At 43.6% G+C, this 19,435-nt stretch overlaps 1 protein-coding gene across 3 annotated transcripts in view; it reads left to right on the top strand.

Moving 5' to 3' along the window:
* The window catches only part of Adcy8 (adenylate cyclase 8), a 225,049-nt gene extending 210,158 nt beyond the window's left edge, over nucleotides 1-14,891 (top strand). For all 3 annotated transcript variants that reach the window (XM_052747909.1, XM_052747908.1, XM_052747907.1), the window contains 4 exons: nucleotides 6,206-6,352; nucleotides 9,640-9,732; nucleotides 11,190-11,304; nucleotides 14,310-14,891. In XM_052747909.1, the coding sequence (XP_052603869.1) occupies nucleotides 6,206-6,352; nucleotides 9,640-9,732; nucleotides 11,190-11,304; nucleotides 14,310-14,797 (843 nt within the window). In that variant the 3' untranslated portion in view covers nucleotides 14,798-14,891. The remainder of the gene's footprint in view (nucleotides 1-6,205; nucleotides 6,353-9,639; nucleotides 9,733-11,189; nucleotides 11,305-14,309) is intronic.
* Nucleotides 14,892-19,435: the final 4,544 nt, after the last annotated feature.

Raw genomic sequence — 19,435 nt, 5'->3', positions numbered from 1 at the left:
ATCACCTGAGAGCCTGTGCTTGTGGATTTTTCATTATGTATATTAGTGTCTTCTGGACATTCTCTCCACCAGTGAGCATCTGGCCAATAGGAGAAGTGGCTTCCCCCTTTTCCATTCTTCTCATTTCCAATAGATGCAACAGTCAAGAGCTGAACTGACTGAGTCCATATTTTCAAGCTCAGTATTTTATCTAACATAGATTCCCCCGATGTTAAATCAACTTTCCATTCAAATAATGAGCTAAAGCTGTTCCAGTTGTAATATTTCTTCCTGTTTATCACAGCTAGTATTGCCATCATTCTTAAATGAATACATTATTATTATTGCCACCATTAGTAGTAGCTTGGGCTTTGGAGTCAGTCTATCCAGTTATAAATTCCTACTCTACCCCTTAATAACTGTGTGTTTTAAGCAAAGTACTTCACCTCAACCTCTCTCGTCCTCCCATAGATAAAATAAAGGCCTTAATTATATCTGCCTCAAGCAGTTATTGTGAGCATTAAATAAGATGATCCATGCAGTATTCTGTGATGTGCCTGGCATATAAGTGCTCAGTGAAAATAGCTAGTGTTGTCATAATTTTATTTGTTAAGAGATCAGAGCCATGGCTGGAGGGATGGCTTAGTAAAATACCTGCCATGCAAGTGTGAGGAACAGATCTTGGACACCGAGCACCAATATAAATGTCAGATATACATGGTGGTAATTACATCACTTTTAAGGCAGAGAGAGGAGGTCCCTGGAGCAACCTGGCTAGTTAGACTAGATACATTGTGGGTCTCTTAGTTCAGTTGAGAGAACCAAGCCCAGTGAAAAAGGTAGAAACTCCAAACATCAGCCTCATGCCTCCACACACATGTGCACACCGGTGTACGCAGCATGCAAACATGTACACCTACATACAAATGCACATGCATGCAAACATCTAAGCACACCACATATACACAAACACACGCAAAATGAAATAAGAAATCAGAGCATTCTGAATGTTGGCAAGACTGAGAAATGAAAAGAAAGAGAAGGGTGGAGGAGGAGCTAGGATTCATTAGATCTCCAGGGGACAAATACTGTTTAGGAAGCCCTCTGGTGGCTGACCCTATTGAACTGGCCTGAGAACATGAGCATGGGAGATTTGGCTTGGCCCGTCATCTTCCATATGGTGGTGTGGGCAGGGGAGAAATGCCCTCCACCTACCCTCACTACCTGTGGCAGATCATGGTGCTGACTTTGTGGTCACAAGAGTGGGAGAGCTGTCCCTGCCCCTCACCAGCTGCAACACTCAGGAAAGTAGGCCCTGTACCTTGCCTGAGCAACATGGTAGAGCTGGCCCTGATGGTGCAGGTATGGGAGACCCAACCCTGAGAGCATGAAAACAGGGGAATTGGCTCTGCCCCTTGCTCACCACTGCAAGGGGTGAACTAGCTAGGGCAATCCTGGAAAGCTCACCCTGGTGGTAAGGACTGGGTAGAAATGGTGGACTGACCAGCCCTGCAACTATCCAGGCCCAGAACCAGGGTTATGAGTTGGCCCATCCCAGCATCTACCCCATCTATGATCTCTAGGAGCACATGAAGAGGTCAGTCCTGTAGACCCAAAGCTGCAGGATCTCCATTACCCAGGGCAACGACAGGATATCCAAGAGGAGTCCCAGTGAGGACCCAGCATCAATAAATCAATAACGTAGCAGAAACCAGAGGCCTTGAACCAGACCAATGACTCTCTGCAATGAACATTTGCAAATAAAGATATGTAGATATAAGGGTATACTTCATGACTCACTGAGTCACACTATAGTTTTCATGACATGATTTTTTTTCCTTTTTTCCTATGTTTTCTATTTTCTCTTAAATTTTATTTTGTTTTGGGAGGAGTTGCAAGGGCAGAGGATGGATATAAAAGGACAGGGAAATGAATGGGATAGAGATGCATGATGTGAAAGACACAAAGAATAAATAAAAAGAAAGTTTAAGAAAATAGCAGATAAAGAAAAAGCCCTGGTGGGCAGATATTTTACACAGTGGAGGCATATATACTGCAGGGAATAAAAAGAAGTTGACTATGGAGTAGATTTCAGAGGATAAGACTTTCTCTTTTCTATTTTTAAACAGAAGTAGAGGCTGTGTGGGCTGAATTGTGCTTCCTCAAAATTCGTGTCTGAAATTCTAACCCCAAGGACACCAAGCTGTAGCTGTCATAGGAGAGATAGTTATGTTAAAATGAAGTCATACAGGTGATCCTGGTACAGTCTCACTGGCATCCTTGTAAAATGAGAAGATTAGAACCCAGGGTAAAGGACACAGTAGGATGCAGGGAGAGATGGGTATGTACCATGTGAGTAGAAGAGCCTCTAAAATGCCTTGATCTCAGATTCTCAACCTCCAGAATGATGAAAAAATACATTTCTGTTGTTTAAGTCACTCTGTGATAGCAGCCAGCACAAAATAATATTATAGGAAATTGAGTAGTAGAGACTTTTACCCAAAAACAAACAAACAAAAAACTCAGCCATCTGGAGGATATGATTCTTTAAGCTTACTTACACAAGTTCTCTGATTCATGAAGCAGAATAAGCTTTCTTCCACACGTCCATACCTGCTCAAGGCCAAAGTGAGCAGGGTCTGCCCTCCCTTAGGAAGCAAGTCATTTGCTGCTGCTCTTCTTTGCTCTATCACTCTGTCCAGCCAGTCACTAGCTGCCTGTGTTTCTTTGGAGGAAAACTACATTGATTCACACTTCAAACTCAAGATTGATCATGAACCAGCAGCAGTATCTTCTTCAGACACAGGGCATGATAGAGGAAGAACATGTGGACTAAAGAAACCCTGGAAGCTTCTGCCCTGCCTCTTCCACTGTTAGCTACACGATCCAAAACAACAATGGACCTCCTCTGTCTCATTTGACTTATCTGTGAAATGAGGATAATAATGAGAAAAGTTTGCTAGATTGTTATAATTCATCAGGTTCATGTAAAAGTACTATTTAGGTTTTACTGTATCTTTCTTTTTTTTTTTTTTTTTTTTTTTTGGTTTTTTGAGACAGGGTTTCTCTGTGTAGCTTTGCACCTTTCCTGGATCTCACTCTGTAGACCAAGCTGGCCTCAAACTCACAAAGATCCTCCTGCCTCTGCCTCCCGAGTGCTTGGATTAAAAGTGTGCACCACCTGAGAAGACCAAAAAGTCATTACCTCAGCAACTAGTTATGAGTGTTTGTGTAAGGCGTGCATCACATTTCAGGACTGCAGTAAACACACCGAGATGAATGGCATGTATATCTTTGCCATCATGGGATTTGTGTTTAAAGGAAGAGTTGGATGTTGGGGCAGTGATGCTGGGACAAGGAGTGTATTACAGAACTGCTTGTGGCACTTTGACAGCATTGAGCTCAGCCCCCTGCCCCCATTCAAGAGCACAGAAAGTTTCTGCAAAACACATCTCTACGTGATTAGTGAAGACCGGAAACCAGACGTTACCTGGTTACGGAGCTAACTTCAGACTGGAAGAAAATTTCTCATCACTGGACAGGTGGCAGAAATGAATTTATTTACATGGTGACATGAAAACTGTTTGTTTCTTCTGGAAGGAAACCTTGAAAACTAGAACGTAAGAGGCAGCAACTTCCCTGTCGGAGATCCTAGGAAATACAGAATGGAAGGAAGAGAAAGAAGACACTGATATACGATGCATTATTGGGTAGATCAGCTACCTATGTGGGCAATGGAAGTGGAGTCTTACAGTTCAAAGTTACATGACTCTAGGAGTGAAGGAGGAAGGTACAAAACACCACTTCCCATCAGTTGTTTGTGGAGACCTGTGATTTAGAGATATTAATCCTCTGCCTCTTCAAAGCTACTGGTCACATGAGCAGAGTGCCCTCTTGTGGCCAAAGAAAAAATTCATAAGACCCACAAGTGTTGACAATTGAGTAGGGTGAGACAATCTCAGGGAGGGTGCCTGTTAGCGGTTGCTACAACAGGATTTGGAAGCAGAGAAGCCAACTGATAGTATAACTCAAAGGAAGAGCACAAATAGGCAGGGCTCTGAGTTCAATGTCAATACAAAGGCAAAAAGTAGAAATGCTTTAGTGTTTTACGAGTCCAAAGAATTGGGGACTTGTAGGCCTTATGTTAAAGAGATAGGCGATAGTGAGGCCATAAATATGTGCCATGATGTGGTGTTAGAACTTTATGTTGAGGGCAACTGTGGGCCATTGGAAGGCTTTAAAAATGGAGGAGTGTGGTCAGTATCCAACATCATACATATCCCTTTAAAAGGATCACTCTATGTGGCATATGGAGAATGCCTTGGAGTAGAACAAGTCTGGAGGCCCTCAAGTAGGAAGCTTTTCTATTATTGGTCAAGCAAAGCACTGGAAAGAGGCTTACTTTTAGAAATAGCAGCAACACTAAGATAAGGTCAACAGGATGGGATCAAGAAAGAGCCCAAGATAACTGATATGCCCTCTGTTGATTTTGTAGCTCTGGTGTTCCAATAGTAGAGAATGAAGGAACAGATGAAGTCTTAGCTATAAAGAGAAACACACTAAGTGTGTAGCATCATAGTTTAAAGAGTGTGAGAAGGTGGTGTACGCATTTAATCCTAGCACTTGGGAGGCAGAGCCAGGTGGATCTCTGTGAGTTCGAGGCCAGCCTGGTCTACAGAGTGAGATCCAAGACAGGCACCAAAACTACACAGAGAAACCCTGTCTTGAAAAACCAAAAAAAAAGTATGAGAACAATCCAAGGTGATCACACCCCAAGAACTAATCTAGAAACATGAATTTGGAAACTGCTATGGAGAGGTTGAGCATCATTGAGATCTGTCAAGTGAGGTTGTACAAGGTGAACAAACAAAACACTTAAAATAGATGAAATGTTTTTCCAAAATAAGTCCCTAAAGGGGGCAGGCATAAGAAAATGAGGTATTTCACAGAAAGTCAAGGGACACGAGGTCCTGAATGGCCAGTGTGCTGAACTACGTGGATGCTCAGTGAAATGGGAACTGGCACGTGTACACTGATTTTCCCAATTTGGATGACTTTCTCTCTATTTGTTTCATTCCAGCCTGAGATGTGAATAGCAATAGACAGAGGAGAAAGACAGCTTAAGAAGGATGGAAGCCAGGATGAGGAGGGATTGGTTGACAGACACAAGTGTCTGCAAGTTCATTTCCTCTTAAAAAAGACAGAGAGTGGGGACCAGCATGGAGAAGGCAGGAGTAAGACAAAAGAAAAGAGAGGGTTAACAGTGATGGCAAAGTTGCCAGAGTTGAGTGAAAGAGGATGAAATAATTACAGAGAGAGAGAGAGAGAGAGAGAGAGAGAGAGAGAGAGAGAGAGAGAGAGATGTACACATAAGGAAACCAGGGAGAGTTACTGCCCAGTCTCAGCTTTCTTGGTGAGGCAGGAGAAAGATCATCTATGGAGAAGGACAATGTGGTAGATTAAGTTAAAGAGAATCCTGAAACTCTGGACCAGTCATTGAGAAGAACAGAAGATTTAGCCAAGGACAAAGGCATGACATTCAAAAGTGCTGGCTCAGCTGAGGTTGAAGACCACATGATTCTGTGATTCTGATCTAAGGGATGGAACATTTGTGTCCCTCCAAGTCTTTTAAGGTATATTTTTCTGGACATACCCTAGTAACTTACTTCCTCCAACTAGATCACAACTTCTATTCTCCCTCACCTCCCAATAATACCATCTTATCAATACATCAAGGGTTAATGTGTGAGGACAGAGCCCTCATGACCCAGGGTACCTCTCAATGACTAGATCCTCCAGCCAGGGACCAACGATTTAACAATGCATCTGTTGGAAGATTCTTTGTGTCCAAACCGTGACAACTGGAATAGTGTGCTTATTAAAGAGTTCCAAGAAAGCTGCCTTGCTCCTTCTGTCACATGTGGACACAGCTAGAGAGTGTTGTCTTTGAACCAGAAAGTGGCTCCTCATTATACACTAAATCATACGGATACTTACAAGCATCCAGAACCCCAGAAATATATTTGTAGTTTATAATCAATCAAGACTGATGTATTTGATTACAGCAGCTTGGGAATACTGAGATATACAGTGCTAACATGTCATGCCTGAACTCTCATTTTTTTTTGTCCTTCCACTGGATTCCTGTCTGCCAGGTCCTATGTCCAGGTAGCATCACTGCAGAACTTGAGCTCTGATGATTGTTTCTACCTCCTCTCTGCCCCAGGAGCTATACTCTCAGTCCTATGATGCTGTTGGGGTGATGTTTGCCTCCATCCCTGGATTTGCAGACTTTTACTCTCAGACAGAAATGAACAACCAGGGAGTGGAATGTCTGCGCTTGCTGAATGAGATCATCGCTGACTTTGACGAGGTAAATTTAAGTATCAGAACTCTAGGGTGTATTTCAAACACAAATATGTATCAGAATATTTTATTTTTGCACTCAATTTCCATCTGAATAAATGGATGTCTTGATGAATGTATAAAATATAGACTAGTTAAGTCAATCAACGTATTCATCACCCCCACATTATGGTAAAAAAATACACTTAAAATGTAACATCTTGAAGGTGAAATACAATACATCATTTACTTTAATTACTGTCTTAATTAGGGTTTCTATTGCTGTGAAGAGACACCATGACTATGGCAACTCTTATAAAAGAAAACATTTAATTGGGCTGGCTGGCTTACAGTTCAGAGGTTCTGTCCATTATTACCATGGTAGGACACGGTAGCATGCAGGCAGACATGGTACTGGAGAAGTAGCTGAGAGTCTTACATCTTGCAGGCAACAGGAAGTGGTCTGAGTGTTACACTCAATGAAGCTTGAGCAAAGGAAACCTCAAAGCCCACTCCCACCGTGACACACTTCCTCTATTAAGGCCTCACCTACTTCAGCAAGGCCACATCTCCTAGTAGTGCCACTCCCTTTGGGGGCCATTTTCTTTCAAACCACCACAGTCACCATAGTGTGCAGTGGTCTCCAGGACTTCTCCTTCTGTCTACCTGAAACATTCTGCCCTATAACAAATATCTCCATATCCCCACCTCACTTTGGCTCCCTAATGGCTGTTATTAACAACCATTCTACTCACTGCTTCTGAGTTTTGCATATTATGATCCCATATGTATATGTGAAATCACAGAGTAGGGTCAACATAAATCAGACACAATCACTTCTTGCCTCTCATGGCTTTACCATGCAGACTATAAGTCACTTTCATAGAAGGAGGCATGGCTAGTGCATTGGTTAAGAGGTATGGTTAGGGCCTTGTAAGATGTGAGGGGGGACTCCATGGTGACAGCATGTCTTCTAAAGTAGGCTACACACTCATGATAGAAACCTTCTTTTGTACCCTGCTGAGTCTCTGGGACCTACTACATTTAGAGACACTGTCTCAGGCTAGAAGAGCAACCAACCTAACACATGGAAATCTCTGGGTTCAATTCCCACCACCATGAAGAGAGTGATACGAAAAGGCATTGGACACTGTTTATGTGAAAGAAGCATCTTTAGTTTATAGTTCTGGAGGATGGAAGTCCAGGATCAGGCAGCTTCATGTTTTGAAGACTCCTACTGCCTTGTAACTTGGCTCTTAGCTATGTAGTTCTAGAGGAAAGAGAGAAGGGCAACATCTGACCAGCCACAGACAGGAGGAAGCCAGGAAAATTCAGTTGTATGAGACAGAAGGGGTTGGGCAACTGAAGACCCCCCCCCCCCCCCGCGCGCCAAGACCTTCAAGCTAAACTACTCACAACTGAATGACAGCTAAAAGATCAGACATGCTTAGTTTGTGTCTTTGAGAAAACATCAGACATCCAAGTATGCAGACCATCACATCTGACTCATGTCTATTCCATCTATCACATCTGCCTATGCATGTCCATCACTTGAGACTCTATGAATTTTATGGTCTTAAAGGGAGGCAAAGAGTTGGAGAACTAAAAAGTGCTGACATCAAGGTCTTGGCAGAACTGTGTTCCCTCTAGAGCAGTGGTTCTCAGCCTGTGGGTTATGGCCCCTTTGGGTCTCATATCAGATATCGTGTATATCAGATATTTACATTATGATTCATAACAGTAGCAAATTACAGTTATAAAATAGCAATGAAAATAATTTTATAATTGGGAATCACCACACCATGAGGAACTATATTAAAGGACTGCAGCATTAGGAAGGTTGAGAACCACTGCTCTAGAGGCTCCAGGAAAGAATCTATTTCTTGGCTTTTTTTTTAACTTTCAGAGGCATATGAGTTCCTTGGCTGATGGCTTCTTCCCATCTACAAAGCTATCAATCACATAAATCTGACTTTTGCTTCCACTCCTGTATCCCCATCTCTAGTTCTCCTACGACTGTTTTTTACTTATAAGGGCGCTTACCATGTGACATATCCCCAGGTTAGTTTCCATCCCAAGACCCTAATCCCAATCTCACCTTCAAAGTCCCTTTGGCCATGGAAGATAACATATGTGGATTCCAGGGATTGGAAACTTGGCATTGTTGGGGCCTGACCCAGGAGCATGGTTCTGCTTATTGAAGTTACTAAAGACTAAAGTATCCCTTCCTTAACACTGGTATCTAAATTCCATGTAACAGTGTAGGAAACTTAAAGACTTTCGTTCAATCATCCATTCATTCAGCACCACTGTGCTCAAGGTTCTGTCTAGGTTCTGAGCAGTAAACAGAATTGGCGATGTCACCTGCTGCCAATGTCACCTATCCCAAGAAAGATGACAGTCAGTAAACAAAGTCAGGACTACGTCTAAGGAAGGGGGATGACACAGGACAGCAAACTAACTAGGTCTGTGTGAGAATGGAAGCTGTGTTCCATTGAAATGCAGTCACAGAGGCAATGTAGAGTAGATAGTCATCAGGCAAAATAAGAAAGAAGAATGGGAGTGGCCATGGCATTGTCTGAAGGAAGAGTAGCCCCAGAGGTATTAGAAAACACAAGCATCCCAAGACAGAAGCAGGCCTGTCTTGTTCAAAAGTAAGCAAAGAGATCAAGGGCTGGAGCAGAGCATAGAAACAATAAGGGCTGGGTGTTGGGTGGGGTTTAGTGGTCATGGCAAGTTTTGCTGGGCTTAGTGAAGACTGACTTTGATCCTGAGTAAAACTAAAGGCCACTGAAGAGTTTTGCACTAAACAGGGGTATGTTCTGACTCATTCATAAATGATATCACCTGGCCACTATGCTGGGAGAGAGGAGGCAAGGACAGGAGTGGATACAGCTGAATACCAACAGTGGTTTAGACCAGTGGTTTAGAGTAGGGTACTGCCTGGGAAAAGTGGGAGTGGTAACATTCTAAGTACATGTTGACGTAATCCCCAAAGTATGTGTTGACTGGTTGGGGAACATTTTTTAGTTCTTATTGAAGCTTATCAAATACCCTTGGTTATTCCAGGATTCACTGAAACAGTTAAGAATATTTAGACACATCCATCTGACACTTAGCAAGTCCTTATAAACGTGGATTGAATGCATGACCCTCAGAGAGAAAAGAAGCTACATCAAGATGTTCAACATTTTAGTTAGATCTTTCTCCATAGTGAATGGAGGAGGCACATTTTCAGGAGCCCCAGGCTACTAGAGACCTACATAGCAGCTGGGTAAACACAAGGACTAACGTCATGACCTGAATCCTTTGCAGCTACTTGGAGAAGACCGCTTTCAAGACATAGAGAAGATTAAGACCATTGGTAGCACGTACATGGCTGTCTCAGGACTGTCACCAGAGAAACAAGTAAGGTCTCCTTGGACTCGGCCACACCGGTGCATGTGCCTGACTGTTGTCATGTGCTGAGGAGGGCTTAGAGAACAGTGGGGAGGAAATCTAAACTGGACTCTCATGGCTGCAGAATGTACATTCACTCTTGACAACAGGGGTTTGCTGTTATTCTATCAAAATATTCCAGGCTTCACTTTGAATCTCTCTATTCACTTGAACAAAAATCTGTGCCAAGGAATACCTTGACTCTGATAGAGCTGTGGGTATCACAAAAAAATCCCCAATACTCATCCATTTCCTTATTGTTGCTTTCATTTAAGCCCTCAGAAGCTGTTATGGCATGGTGGTTGTGGTGGTGGCGGTGGTGGTGGCGGTGGTGATAATAGTATTAGCTTTGTAAAATATTTGACTATGTGGTAGGCACCAGCATAAATGGGGATACTAATTTGTACTTTCCAGGGCTGATGGGTGAGTAATCTGAGATAATTTTCATGTTCCCCATATGAAGCCTATAACCTGGCAAGTACACAACAGATGTTACATGAGTTTGAGTCAAAGTCACCGGAGAAGATGAAATCCTCATTAAGTCGTTATTGCACTTATCCTTCTTCTACACAGTTTTATTAAAGGAAGATACTCTAAGCATAGCTATATGACATGAAACCCATGCTGGTATTACAAGTGTGGCCCTCAATAGCAAGAGTTAGAAGACAAGTGCCTCCAGGCCACATCTAACCCACCACCCATGTTTGTAAATAAAGTTTTGTTGTACACAGCATTCCCATTTATTTCTATCTTATCTCTTGCTCCTTTACAACCAAAATGACAACAATGAATAGTTACAACAAGGACAGTATGGTCTGCAAGACCAGAAATATCTGATGCTTGACCTTTGATTGAACTACCAAGCTCTGTAGGGTATTTTCTCTCACACAAATTTTCAAATTTTCTCTCACACAAAATCTCATTCAACTGTGAAGAGGTGGACAGGGCCAACAAACTTCACCTCACTTTACAGATTTGGAAACAGAGGTAAAGAGGCTCTCTCTCCACACTTCTCTCAGGGGTTTCACAAATATGCATGTGAACATCCCTTAATCAGATGCTGTGATCATTTCAGAGGAAACAGACACAGCTTCTGGACTAGAAAACCTACATACACAAGGATAGGAAAATGTACAGATGGGCATTGATACAAATACATGCACACCAGTGAGCATACTCAGGAATCCATAATGGGAAAACCTTCCTAGACACATGTATATGTGAAGGAAAGATGTGATGACAACCACGGACTATAGTGTCAATTGAATCTCCTGTGATCTCGTGCCTCTTGGATACTGATGGCTTGAGTGTGTAGGGGCTTCACTTGTCTGGCTATTTTCTTCTAACTTGGGGTTAGACTGCAAACCTCTGCTGAAGACATCAAATGTTTGTAACCCTGAGAGAACCCCTTCTCTTGTTTTCTCCAGCAATGTGAAGATAAGTGGGGGCATTTGTGTGCCCTGGCTGACTTCTCCCTTGCCCTGACCGAAAGTATACAGGAGATCAACAAGCATTCATTCAACAACTTTGAACTCCGAATTGGTGAGTTGCAGCTAGTGGTGGAGCACTCACCGAGCCAAGTGTCTTTGTTCCATCAGCCCCTCCCATGTCCTGGGCATCAAGCCAGGAAAGCTTTTTCTTGCAAAATGCATGAGGTTCTGTATGACCCTGACAAGGACAGGCACAGAGTCAACTCGGGCCTTTCTGGGCTTCCTCATCCGAGATGCTGGCAGCAAGGCAGGATCCTGGCCCAGGCAGAAGTGCAAAGTAAACACTAGGCTGGCCTCTCCTCCAACATATCTGTCTAGTACCCTCACCACCTGTGCAAAGGCATGCTTAGAAAGGCAGCTAATGACCCAAGAATCACGTAATTCTGACATTTTCATGTTGCCCAAAGCTGGTAGTCAATGCACTGCTCTCTACTTCTCCTGGATAATACCTCAGACAACAGCAGGATTCAACCTCTGAGGCAGGCTGTCATATACTGTGTTGAGGCAGAGACGGGCAGAAAGCAACAGTTTCTCAGCCACGCAGTCTCCTTCCATTGCAGGACAGACACTCCTTGTGCAAAGTGGCCGCACAGTAATCATTGCCACTGACTAATAATCCTCTATGTTTGCATAATTTATGCATCCCTCCTTCATCTCCTCTGGGCTTTCAGGAGCCTCCACAGGTCCAGCCTGAAAGCCCCCAGCTCTAGCTCACATTCATGTTTTGGAGATGAAGAAACTGGGTCCCAAAACAGAGGAGTCACTAACCTAACATCACATCACACAGCCAAATAGCCGTGCCAGCAGCAGCTTCAGGGAGCCTGACTCTGAGATGAATTGGCATTCTGGCTACCAAGAGGAGGTTTAAGATAACTTGTGTTGCAGTCCTCCTGCTGTAAATGTCCTGTGACTGACAGGCCATTTTATTCCATTAGACTCTCCCTTAACAGCTTGCAAGACAAGAACAGAGGTTAAAGAAATATCAATATCTGTTCCTCAGATCAGAGGAATGCCACATACTTTTGTTCTTTGAAGCAAAGATTTTTATTTATGGTTTTGATCTATGGATGGGATGTTGAAGGCTCGATCCCACATTTCTCATCAATCTCCTGTCCTTCCTGGAATCATTGACTTCACAACTGAACCAAAAATCAAAAAAGAGTATTAGCCCTGAAAAGAGAAATGGTCTAAGTAAATTCCAAAGATATTGGTGAGATCAGGGATGCCGCTTGATGTGATATATTAAACTGCTACTGTCGTTTCATTGATCTCCAGGGTGAGAAACTTTAAATCCCCACTGGACTGAGCTTCTCAGTCTGCATTTCATGTCTGTTATAACCAACTCTGTGACTTGAAGCAAGACACTGAGACTTTCTTAACCTCAGCTTTCTCGTGTGCTGATTACCTCCACTGCCTTATAGAAATCATATGAGAATCAAATGACACAATGTCTTTCAAGGTTTTAAAGAACTAATCATCATTGTGGTTCCTGTGTATTCTACAGCCCCTGTGTGTCTGTGTGTGTGTGTGTGTGTGTGTGTGTGTGTGTGTGTGTGTGTGTGTGTGTGTGTGTGTTGTGTATAGTATGTAATGTCTATACATATGTATAAATGTGTTGGGTATAATGTACAGTATATAGTGTCTGTGTATGTAGTATAGTAGAGAGTGGATAGTGTGTGTGCAATGTAGTGTACTAGATAGTGTGTAGTGTGTGTATGTATAATGTAATGTATGGTGTATATGTACAGTATAATGCATGGTGTGTAGTGTGTATGTATAGTGTGGTATATAGTGTGTAATATATGTGCATATGTGGAGTACAGTATGTAGTGTCTGTGTGCACATGTGTTCTATTCTTGCTTCTGCCTAGAATGATCTTACCCAGTTCTCTATGAGGCTAGTTCTATTCCTTTCCTCAGGTCTCTGGTCAGAAGGTCTTTCCTAACTGCTCTACTCAACAACATAATGTCTCTGGTCTCCTATTTCTGCACACTGATAGTTTTTGTTTTCATTATCTGCTAATATTATATTACCTGCTTTTAAAGTTACTTTCTGCCTCTCCAGTAGGAGACATGACTATGTCTTCTTGCCTCCCCTACTCTACCAGTATCTCACATATCAGATGCCTAGTCAATGTTTAGAGAATTCTTTCTTAGAAGAGACAGATGTGCACAGTACACATTTAGTGAAATGCGGTCATTTCTAGAAGAGTTGTCTAGACTTCGTGAAGGAGTAAGCATTGAGACTATCATTAAAAGCATTCCCAAATGAAGAATGGGATTGGAGCAGGGCACAAAGAGTTCAAACAACAACAACAACAAAAAAGACTACAGCACCAAGGTGAATATGGTTACCAGATGAGGGAATTAGCAGCTCAGTTTGGCGTGGTAGAGAGGGAGGAATGGTGGGCAGTGAATTAGGCTGGCAAGCCAGGCAAAAGCTAGGAAGCTATGAGTTACCATCCTAAAGAGTGTTAGTTTTATCCTTAGGAACGAAGAAGTCCTGGCAGATGTTTAAATGGGTTCTCACTGGATAGTTGTACAGATCAGAAAGCCCTTTCCCTTCGTGTAGCAATGGGGAAAGCGGGCTTCAAGAGGACAAGGGGGTATACAGGAGACATTGCCATGGGCTAAGAGAATAGTGGTGGAGACCTAGATGAAACCAGAGAAGGAAATGGTCTGCCCAAGCTCTCAGAGCACTGTGCAAGCAACAAAAGATCCCAGGACCCTGAGTCCTGGTCAGCACTTTGAGCATTCCACATTCAAGACAAGTCTATGTGCGCGTGAAAATGAGGATTCCCTTATGTTGATCACTCTCTGGCAGTGGTTTTGCTCATATTACTTTATATAAACTTCATTTTATAGTCCAATTCATAGATGGGTAAAGTGAGGTCCATATAAGTTAAATAACTGATCCAGGTGACTCATCTAGTTTGAGGTAGGACCTGGACTATGCTGTTCCAGAGACGACACACATGCCTATCACTTCCATGACATGTCCAGATGCCTAACTGCACTTCCTCTACCTTACTTCTTGCTCTTTGGGGTTCTTTTGTAGGCATCAGCCATGGCTCAGTGGTAGCAGGTGTAATTGGCGCTAAGAAACCACAGTATGACATTTGGGGTAAAACTGTGAACTTGGCAAGTCGAATGGACAGCACGGGGGTGAGTGGCCGGATCCAAGTTCCAGAGGAGACCTATCTTATCCTGAAGGACCAGGGCTTTGCCTTTGACTACCGAGGAGAGATCTATGTGAAGGGCATCAGTGAGCAAGAAGGAAAAATCAAAACGTACTTTCTCCTGGGAAGAGTCCAACCCAACCCATTCATCTTGCCCCCAAGGAGACTGCCTGGGCAATACTCTCTGGCTGCAGTTGTCCTTGGCCTTGTTCAGTCTCTCAACAGGCAAAGGCAGAAGCAACTCCTCAATGAGAACAGCAACTCGGGCATCATCAAGGGCCATTACAACCGGCGGACTTTATTAACACCCAGTGGGCCGGAGCCTGGAGCACAAGCTGAAGGCACCGACAAATCCGATTTGCCATAAAAGCATTTTCTTTGTGTTTCTTTCTCTTTTTTTGTATTTCTTTTATATATAAAATAAATATACTAATAAAAAGGTTTAATTTTTTTTAGAACAAGGATGGTTTCATTGGTCTTTGAATATACCAGATCAAGGACACAATTTGAGGTTCTCCTTATTCACCACCCTTTTATGGATCACGTCTCATATGCAAGAGGCCAAAGTTCTTCTCATCTAAATTAGAAATGGGGGTTTGTAAATGGAGCCTTGATGTTATTCAAAAAAACTCACATTTTTTTGAAATCTAATCATATGCCAGGCCAAGTATTATGTTAAGTACTGACCCAAGAACCTCATAGCCCATACAATACCTGCACGTTCATTCAGTGGATATTTGCTGAGCATCTGGAATGTACCTAAGTTGTTCCATGCCCCAGGGAAATTCTGGCAAAAGTGTTTTCCTCATGGAGCTAACATTCTACTTAGGAACAACAGACATATCATTAAAGCAATACATAATCTACTTTCAGACGGGGATAGAAGCAATAAAAAGGTTAAATGTGGGGACTAGAAGGAAGGCTCTGTGGTTAAGAGGGCTTATTTTCGTCCAGAGGACCTGGGTTCTGTTCCCATCACCATGTCAGGTAGCTAACAACAGCCTGCAATTTCAGTTCCAGGGGCTATCACCCCTCTTCCGGCTTCCATGGGCACCTATGCACGCATACCATGCACTCACACAGACATGACACAAACACCTAAATGAAAGTAAACGTTTAAGTTACTGGAGGTCAGGGATTGAACTGAGTACCAGGGATAGCTTTTTCAGGCTGTGATGCTGGAGATGAACCCTCAATAATGTGAAAGTGGAAAACCCAGGGAGAAAAGTGATGTGAACAAATGGGCCATGGAGTGCAAACCCCCTGGGGTGGGTTTGCATTGGAGGAACAATTAGAAAGTCGGTTGGTGGGGTTAGAAGCTAGTTTCCTGGGAAGACGGCATCACATCCTCTTCTCTCATGAACACAGGCTGCAAGGAAAGTGTCACACAAATGACTGAAAAGCTGAAAAATGCCAAAGGCTTTGATAGTTCACCTAGTTAGCTATAGAAAGAGCTTCAGAACCGTATGAGTCAATAAACACTCACTGCTGTAACTAATGACCATCAAGCTTAGCAACTAAAACACAATGAAAGATTGATTTGCCGTAGCTGGAAAATTTTATCCAGAGCATGCTCATGACTCAGTGATGTCAGGCCCAAAACTAAAACAGATAGAGAAACAGACACTCCAACCTGGATCGGGGAGGTTTGGCTTCATTCAGGACTCCATCAAACACAGCAGCAAGAGACTGAGTCTCTAAGAGCCCCGTCAAGTAGACTTCTGGTCTGGGATCCAACATCCAATCCAAAACACTGAGTGCCCCCCATAGGGGACCCAGAGAGCTTCATCCTCTCCCCTATGGGGTCAAAATAACTGCTACCATGTGCTTTGTTTCCTGTGGTATTGGGGGACATACGGAAGGAATTCGCTGAGTTAAGAGGTTATTCCATGATCTGAATCTTGTCTCTTTCACTTCCAAGTATGGTGTCAAGCATGTGGCGTGAATTCTATACACCTATGACCACAAAGGAAGCTGTGGTGATTTAGCATTCTGAAGCGTTTGGACGTGAGGAAGATGATAACTACACCAAAGAGCCAGACGTGATGCTGTGGCCATGTTCCATAACTATCCTGTTTGGCTTTTGTCAACTAGGTGCAGCCTACGGTCCTCTAGGAAAAGAATCTCCATCCAGAGATTGCCCAGATCAGATATCGGTATGTCTGTGTGTGTGTGTGCTGGGGGAAGGGGTCTGGATTGTTATTTGATGTAAGAAAGCTAGGTCATTGTGGGTGGCACCATCCCCTAGACAGATGAATCTGGGCTGTATAAGAAAGGCATCTAAGCTTGAGCCTATGATTGAGCCTCAGAGCAGTGATCCTCTATGGTTTCTGCTGAACTTCCTTCTCTGTGAGTTCCCTGGTGAGAGACAGTGCTGCATGTAGAGCAAGCAGGTCTTCCCCAAGTTCCTGCCCTGACTTCCTTCAATAGTGGACTCTAACCAGTAACCTGAAATAAAAAAAAAAAAAGATTTATAGGTTAGAATAAAATAATAAACCTTTTCCTCCCTTACGCTGCTTCTGGTCAGAGTGTTTTGCCACAGCAACAGGGACGAAACTGTGTAGCATGAATCTTAAAGAGTCTTATTGATAAAATCAAACCTGAGCCAGGTATTGGGGTGAACACTGGAAGATCAGAGAGACAGAACAAGCCACAGCTAACCTCACCTGGGCAACTTCTCAGCTGATCCTGTTTCCTCAGACTGGAAGCTTCTGAGTCTCATCCAGAATGAATCTCAGCTGAACTGCTGCTAGAAAGCCTGAAAGCTTAACCAGCCAAATGCTTCTAGTTTCTGGTCCTCACACCTTATATACCTTTCTGCTTTCTACCACCACTCCCTGGGATTAAAGGCTCACTTCCTGGGATTAAAGGCGTGAGTCACCATGCTTGGCTATATCCTTGAACAGATGGATTTCTGCCTCTGGAATGCTAGGATTAAAAGCATGTGCTACCACTGCCTATCCTAAGTATCTAGTGGCTTTTCTGTTCTCTGACCCCAGATAAGTTTATTAGGGTACACAATATTTTGGGGAACACAATACCACCACAAAACTGGAAGAGTCACTAACCGCATTCAAAACAGCCAGACCCAAATAGTCATAGTAATTGGTGTGAAAAACCTCTACGCACACTCAGCTCTTTTCCGATCATGTTTTGATCCCAAATTAATGTATGACAGACTTGGGCAGAGAGTGCTTTGAGTTTGAGACTTCTGGATGCAAGCCTGGGAACCCACAGAACCATCCAAGGCTGCAGTGAGGGTGACAGGGACCCCGCACGGCACTCCACAGAGGTTCACTCTTCCTGCCATCTGGAAGCACAGTGTCTCTATTGGAATGGTGAGCCTGGCATCTTTCCCTGTTGGAGTCTTCCTTTTTTTTAACTTGTCTGTATTCGCACCCTTTACTACGCCTGAGTTACTTCAGCCATGAAAAATTGATACCGTAAAAGTTGTGAGTTCCCTGAAAAGGCTTCAAAGGTTTCACTTGACCCTTAGCTAATCAACTCTGAGTCCTCCAAGGTCTGGATTGCTTCTGGGATGAAGTAGACACTGCAGGGGGGTCTGGCCCACAAAACACACACATGGGGCTTTGCGTTGGGTGGAAAAGGTGAGTTCCCCCGGGACTACAGTTACCACTGCTGACCCAGGTTCCAGGACCAGAACCTGCCTTCTGTGGACAGCTAGAGCTGGGTGTTGAAGTTTATTCCCTTGCCTGGAATTTTAAGTCCAGACCACAGACATTTCTGCTGCTCTGGAGCCTGTGTCAGCCAGCATTTCCAAGTGAGAATGCTGCTCTCAGATCAGCTGTGGGCTCCGACTGTACCCAATATTTTATTCATGAGCTACCAGGGAGCAGAGTGCCCTGAAGGTAACACCGTGTGCCTATTTGAATTATTGATTGCACAGCAGCCACACGTTTCCATCAACCTGGAAGATCGGGTCACCGTTCCTTGGTGGGCATCAAGCTTTCCAAGACAACTCAGTGACCCTCCTTTGCCTGTTATAGAGAGCAAGCCGGCCTCAAAGGCAGTCTGTTTCGTTTGGAAATGACTGTCTCACTCACAGTCTCCTCATTACACACCAGCCGGGCCCCTCTGGTGACACTGTCATTATCAGGGTAGCTAGAACAAACTTTTTAGAGTGTTTTACAAAGTGTCCATTTTCAAAGTACAGTTTCCACTGATCTTCATAATAACACAGTATTGTGCCAATTTTCCAGACAACTGGATCTCATAAAAAGTAATAAAATCAACTCTGTCTACACATGAATTTTTTTTTTTTTGGGGGGGGGTTCGAGATAGGGTTTCTCTGTGTCGTTTTGGCGCCTGTCCTGGATCTCGCTCTGTAGACCAGGCTGGCCTTAAACTCACAGAGATCCACCTGGCTCTGCCTCCCAAGTGCTGGGATTAAAGGTGTGCATCACCACTGCCCGGCTACACATGGATTCTTAAAGCTGAGAAGAGCTTAAGGGTCATGTGTGGTCCTAAGGCTTGGTCCTACAAGACTCTGTTGGAGTTAGAGTACAGATAAAGCGATCCCTTGTTGTGCTTGGACTCTGCTCTCCCTGTCCTGAGGTCTTTTCCTCTGTGGCCTCGGTGAGCGCGGTGACAGACGTGCCAGCTCTGGCCTCTTGATAGGCTCCTGCTCATACTCACAGTTCTATGCACACTTCGGCCATGCCTCAGCACCCAAAATTCAGCCCCACTCATTGAATAACCACAGGGGCTTGCATCCATATATGTATGCGTCTACACCTCACACACATATTCCTGAAGGCTTGCTGTCTTCGTTTCTTTGCTGTCGCTGTGATAAAATTCTCTGTCCAAAGCAACTTACGAGAGAAGGGCTCATTTAGGCCAAAGTTCTGGGCTACAGCCCATCACGGTGGGAGAGTCAGGGCAACAGGAACTTAAAGCATCTAATACAGTCAGAAGGAAGCAATGGATGCGTAAATGCTGGTTCCCAGATCTCTTTATTTTTATAGAGTCCTGTATCCCCTGCCTA

This window comes from Peromyscus californicus, unplaced genomic scaffold (genome assembly GCF_007827085.1).
Source record: "Peromyscus californicus insignis strain IS unplaced genomic scaffold, ASM782708v3 Scaffold_20__1_contigs__length_68692818, whole genome shotgun sequence".
Classification (NCBI taxonomy): domain Eukaryota; kingdom Metazoa; phylum Chordata; class Mammalia; order Rodentia; family Cricetidae; genus Peromyscus; species Peromyscus californicus.
The sequence above is the reverse complement of the archived record's forward strand: the minus strand, read 5'-3'. Positions and strand labels throughout refer to the sequence as shown.